Source organism: Micropterus salmoides, unplaced genomic scaffold (assembly GCF_014851395.1).
Source record: "Micropterus salmoides isolate LMB-PRFRI ecotype aquatic unplaced genomic scaffold, ASM1485139v1 Ms_hic_scaffold_1, whole genome shotgun sequence".
Taxonomy (NCBI): domain Eukaryota; kingdom Metazoa; phylum Chordata; class Actinopteri; order Centrarchiformes; family Centrarchidae; genus Micropterus; species Micropterus salmoides.
In genome coordinates, this window is record NW_024040040.1 from 21,643,449 (window position 1) to 21,649,739 (window position 6,291).

The 6,291-nt window shown below is 41.5% G+C and overlaps 1 protein-coding gene across 1 annotated transcript in view; it reads right to left on the minus strand.

The window, feature by feature from the left end:
* LOC119915761 (alsin-like) overlaps positions 1 to 6,174 on the minus strand; it is a 40,933-nt gene extending 34,759 nt beyond the window's left edge. Inside the window, 12 exon segments of the mRNA XM_038735480.1 lie at positions 400 to 528; positions 638 to 769; positions 1,480 to 1,642; positions 1,782 to 1,847; positions 1,941 to 2,130; positions 2,256 to 2,427; positions 3,266 to 3,478; positions 3,733 to 3,810; positions 3,992 to 4,088; positions 4,969 to 5,041; positions 5,044 to 5,141; positions 6,170 to 6,174. Coding sequence (XP_038591408.1) covers positions 400 to 528; positions 638 to 769; positions 1,480 to 1,642; positions 1,782 to 1,847; positions 1,941 to 2,130; positions 2,256 to 2,427; positions 3,266 to 3,478; positions 3,733 to 3,810; positions 3,992 to 4,088; positions 4,969 to 5,041; positions 5,044 to 5,141; positions 6,170 to 6,174 — 1,416 coding nt within the window.
* Positions 6,175 to 6,291: the final 117 nt, after the last annotated feature.

The window sequence follows — 6,291 nt, forward strand, 5'->3', positions numbered from 1 at the left end:
TAAATAAACAGATATTTGTATTAGCATTGGTGCCTTCACCTGTTTTATCCGGGTGTGTGTTTGTCATGTGTTTAAATGTGAATCCGCTCCAACAGGGCTGAATCCCATGACACAGAGCCCTAAGCCCTTCTCACACACACACACACGAAAAGAAAGAGTGGGACAGGGGAGAGTACGGGGTCGCTGTGCTAACATTTGCTTCTGGCTGCATACTTACAAGATTTTTACAAGCCCTGACAACACGGAGGTAAGCACACACAAACGCTTGAAACAGACCAAGTTACACTGTCTGAAATATAGACGGCTTCAAAAAAGTGAAAGAGTTGAAGGACGTAATGAAAAGTGTGTGTGTGTGTGTGTGTGTGTGTGTGTGTGTGTGTGTGTGTGTGTGTAGCTGACCTGGGCATGGACCAAAGCGTCGTTGAAAAGGATGAACCAGTTGACGGAAAACCTCCCGGCGTTCTGCAGGGTCAGAGCTTTGTTACTGCTCTCGCAGATCAGCCGGCGGTGAGGCTTCCTCAGCGAGTCCTGACAACACACAATGACACCATTCAGCAAAATGTGACACCTCCAGGTCTCAATGTGAAGGATACGCTTGGTGGTAATGAAAAGGAATGCGCACACTCAGCGAGTTTACCGTCATTTTGCCAGGGAAGCTCTTCCAGAAATGAAAGGTGTAGTTGGCGTCCTTCCTTTTTCTCTTCAGCTGGAGGGCCAACGCTTCGAACTTTGAGCAGCTGTCCTGCAGCCTCTGGTACTCATTGGAGCACTGGCAACACATACACAAGCACACACAAGGTTATATATATTTACAGTGACATAAATTGTGATTTTCTATAGGGTAGGTTCCGATTCTGTTGATTTTTCCAATAGAAATAACGTGAAACCCTAAACATTTGAGGTGTTTTAAACATATCTTAATTCACTTTTTAGGAAGGTTTTAGGGTTAAGTTAATATTGCTTTTTAAGTTGAATTTCAGCAAAAACAATAAAACAATCAAAATAAACTACACCCAATTTTTAAAAAAATATTTTGCTCTTTTTAATAATCTAAAAACCATTGTTTTGAGGGGGAGCCTGATGTTGATTCAATTTCTAATATTTTCTTATTGAATTGTTAAAACTGTATTCATCTACCACATGATTACACTCTGAAGACAAAATGTGCTTAAATTGTAAAACACAGAATTCAGAAACACTACTATCCCCCCCTGAAAAAAATCCTAGGGGAAAAACTGAAAAACAAAAAATACAAATACCAAAATCATTCATCCATCTTCTGTCAGTGGTGAATACTTTTTGAATTAAATTACGGAAGAAAATTTACTTTTCCACAATGATTTTTTTCTTTTGACTTTTTCACATTTTTTCTTAATAAATTGGAAGGAAGCGAGGTGTGTGTGTGTGTGTGCTGCCTGCGGTCAGTAAATTAAAAAAAACATAAAAATCATTGTCTTGACTAGTGCTTGTTTCACCTACCACTTCAAAGCAGGTGGCCAGTTTGAGCAGCAACCGGCTGTATTCATGAAGGTGGGGAGTTGGGAGATAGAAGAGTGCCACCAGGAGGTCCGCCATGGTAAGGTTCTCCTCGCTGCACTCAGACAGCTTCTGAAGCAGCTCAGCACTCTTCCCAAAGAAATCTCTTCAAAGAAAATTATCTAGTTGTTTATCAGCTACATTTATCACATTTAGAGTACTGTTCTCTTGTGTTTTTGGCTGTTGCATTGAAATATTGCTGGATTTTTAGGAAAGTGTGAAAAAGTGTGTCTGTGTGTGCTCACAGAGAGGGTTTGATCAGGGTCTGGAAACCTCCCATTACATGGAAGTTGCCCACAGCGCTGCAGTACCTTGGCGTTGACAAAGAAACAAGTGTTCAAAGTTCAATCTATTGTTTAAAATGAAGTGTACAAATATTCAAATTCATGATGGGGAACACATACTCATGGTGAGAGTCGAGGAAGATGCTGGCATAGTCGAGGATGAGCAGGCTCTTGACATTGCGGCCGCGGCGCAGGTTTGCGGTGAGGCTGGCGGCGTGCTGCCCAGTTAGATGACACAAGAGACTGAATTGGCCTGCCAGAGTCTGCAGGAGACCGAGGGCCACTGGGCTGAGGGCCGAATTCAGAGACTCTGGAGAAAGACGGCACAAAAATGGAAACAAACGATAAAAATTGTGCTGATTTAAAAGATTTGCCTCCTGTGTTCAAATCTGGGAATTCTCTCTTTTCCTCCTTTTTTCCTGATGGGCCACTCACCCAGCTCCAGCAGGGGGCGTATGATCTGTGTCTTGACGTTACAAAGCTTGCAGTAGAACTTTCTCTCGGCTGACGCCAGCTCATGGAGGCTGGCGATGAAGCCCATCACGTTCTGGTCCGAGAGCGCCACGCACCGCTGTCCCCCCGCAAACACACTGCTCACATAACGCAGCTGCAACACATGGGAATCACAAAAAACTGCCATCACACACTTTTATTATAGTTTAAGCTATTAGAACTTTAAATGATCTTTAGATACCGTACATTTATTACATTTCCTTTGATTTTAATCCCTCTCTGATGCTGTAATTATATAATAAGACCTCTTATCTCGTGTTACCTGTTCACTGAGTTATTATCAAGGCATTAGTCTGTTGGGTCAAAGCTACTTCAGAAAGGTAACTACTTGTATGACTGTTAAATGTTATTATTAATTATTATCCAATCCAAAAAAAACTAGAAGACGTTTCATCCCTCATCCAAGAGACTTCTTCAGTTCTGAATTAAATTTCGAATGAATTTTTGTTTCAAAACTTCCCAGGAAACTGAACAAGCATTTCCACTTGGCCTCAGGTGAAGATACCAACGATGGTCGTTCAGACTTGGCCACGGGTGGTTCTAACGACCATGATGACTGTCGTTACCACAGCTAGGAGCACTAACGGACCAGTGGTATTGACGAACCTAGCTAATGATCCCACAGAGGTTAAATAGCTGAGTTTCCTTACCAGTCAGACAGAATCGTTTTGGCTGAACAACATGGTACTGAAACCCATCATAATAATAATAATAATAATAATAATAATAATAATCATAATGCCAATCAATACACAACTCATTGAATCATGATACACGACTGTGTTGTACAAAATCACATAAAGAAATACTGTGTTTTAGACTACTGTTGGTTTCTATACACTTCATGCAGGACAATGTGTTTACTTAACTGTACTTTGATTCAGCAGTAGTCTAAGATCCTGCAAACAAACTACCAGTTACTTTGTCCTTACGTTCATGCAGAAGGGCAGTAGTACAGGCTGCTGGGTGTAGCCGCCAGCCCACTGCTCCTCTTCCTCCTGCTGACCCAGCTGGCTCTCTTCTGCCCCCTCTTTCACCTGCTGTCCGCTGTAATAAATGATGGGCTGGATGCAGTCTCCGTCTGCGAGCAGGAGGGTGTGTCTCTCTCCGGCACTTACATCCCAGACCCGGATCCCCTCCGATAGCTGCAAGGGGAAGCAGAGAGGAACATGTAAATGTAAAGATACACTGAGCCTAAGTGCTCAAACAGAAACTAACTCACACACTGGTAGAACACTTCAACATGCAGCCTGGAGGAGCCGGGGATTGAACCACCGACATTCCGATTAACGGGCAACCCGCTCTACCCCCTGAGCCACAGTCACCCTACAGGAACAGGAGTTATTGAACTTCAGGGCTTCCTGTACCTGTGTGTTTGTAAAGGAGGTGGTCTCCTCACCTTTGCAAGGCGGGGGACGGTGCTGGGTGACTCCATGTGTCCAAGCTGACCAGAGCTGTTACTTCCCCATGAAAACACCTGGAAGACAGAGGCCCTTTTTTATGTCATCAAACTCCACAGTGAAGTCTACATTTGGCCAAATAAACACAAGGATAGAAATGGAAAAGGAAAACTGGTTGGAAACAATTGTTTCTGGAGTGTAAAATACTGTGGTGGTAATGCTGTGTAGCTGGTAAAAGGACTGAAGCCTCTGACTGACCTGAGACTGAGCAGTCAGAGCGAGGGAATGATGAGCGCCGGCCGCCACCAGCACCACCTCCTTATTGTTCAGACTCTTGATGCACAGCGGCTGTAATCTGCAAAAAGACACATCACACCACTGTCATAGATGATTAACATATTTTAGTGGCCCACAACAGCTTGTGTATATCTTTATAACCTTTAAAACCTCTTTTACAAGTGAGACCTACTCAATACAGGGTCAGATAGCAGGATCAAACAGATAACCAAGCAACAATAAGAACCAATCACAACAACATCATTAGGTACAACAGAAAACACAGCACAACAACACAACATTTAGATATTACATAATACCCTACATAGTACTGTTCACAAAAACAACAGTATTAGATCATAGATTTAATAAAGAGTTAAGTGGTAATGGAATTGGCAAAGAAGCTGCAGTTAGCGGTGACCACCTCCTTTATTCTGTGTTTAAAATCATTTAGAGAGATGAGGGATTGAAGTTTGAGCTTGGTCTGCACATCATTCCAAGACCAAGGGCCATAACAGAACAGGCTTAGCTTTCCAGCTTCTGTTCTGATAGCAGGCACTTTGAACTGTAGCCACTTATGTGACCTGAGATTATGACGGCTTTGAAAAGTTAAAAATGTCCTAATTAAATAATTTGGATAGTTTACCTAAAATTATCTTATAATTTAAAACAACACTTCATTACATTTAACTGCTTTTATGCTTGTATGCAAAAACGTCAATGAAGTTCTAAGACAATTATTCCTGTATTGGCCTGAAATAAGCAAAAACCTTTCTGTAGGTCGTATTCAAGGACTACACAATTATGCATATTACAGTTTGAATGAATGTAGTCTCAGGCCCTTCCTTGGTCTCATGCTCTCATTTCTGTTGTGCTGTTATTGTTTTGTGAATTTTATTCTTTGCGCAGTGCAGAAACAGAGTCACTGACAGATGCAGTGCAGCGAACCTTCCTCCTACCTGTCCAGAGTGTCTCCATGTCCCAGCTGTCCGTGCTCGCAACGGCCCCAACTCCACACCTCCGTCTGCAGGTGGGAAAAGCCTCCTGGGCCTCGGCAACCGCCCCTCCTATCGGGGTGAGGGCGACTGCACGCATCCTCGGGTGGCCAACTTTCTTCAGCAGCCGTGGGACACTGTGGGTGCACAGACAAAACAAAAACAAAACTGTATTTCTTAATTATTTTCCTTTTTCAGGATGATCCACTGTGAACGCACATTTCGGGATTATCATTTTGCACATACTCTATATTGTGAACATTCCTTTCTCAATATTTCTAGATGTTCCATCCTGTTTGTTTTAATAATAATAATAATAAATTTTATTTATAGGCGCCTCTCTGAACACACAAGGTCACCTCACAAAACATAAAACAGTACAGCAATAAATTTATAAAATTAACAACTATAATTACAGTGCATAAAATCAGGGTACATAACAACTGTAAACAAAGATCGCTGTGACCTAATAAATAGTGGTCACGTGGTGCCAGTTTAAAAAGATGTGTTTTAAATTTAAAAGCTACAGATACATTTGACATATTTTTTAAATACACTTCTCATATTTCTTACTGTAAATGTATATTATGACTTGACTTTTACAGTACTTGTTTTTTTCTTTTCATTTCTCTCACTATGTTTATTGTAGTGAAAGACCGATCAATCGGCCGATGTATAATCCTAAATGCAGCTCTAATCTAACAGCATTACTGACTAGCGTTACAAATATAAATGGTTATACTGCAGAGAATAATGCAGCTGAATGATGTCACAAACTGTACCCCACTCTCCCTTTAACACCAGCCAGAACTCAATGTACATTTCATCCATTGATTAAACTTCTAAAACAACAGGTTACTGGCTGAGATAACACGTACAGTATATCGGATTGTACTCTTCATGGAATAATGGAATTACACATGACTTTGTTTTAGGTTATTGTTATGTACCAAAATACCAGGACAAATTATTAGATGTGAGAAACTATTAGAAATAAATAAACCTGAATCAGATTTTCATCAGTGTTGTAGTAATGAAGTGTGGAATGTTGACATGTTTTCAGGCAAGCCTTGAACCTGAATGAATCTCAGGTGCAAAGTTCAGCAGAAGAAATCAATGTGTTATCAAAACAAAATGGCCGCACAGAGACAGCAGTGACGTTCACCTCATATCAGCCAGGTCAAGTCAAACATGCCAGCAAACAAACGATGAGGAGAAGCCTGCAGGCAGCAGACAGACAAACACTGAGATGTGGAGGGAGACAGGACTCGTTTCCCAGCACTTTTT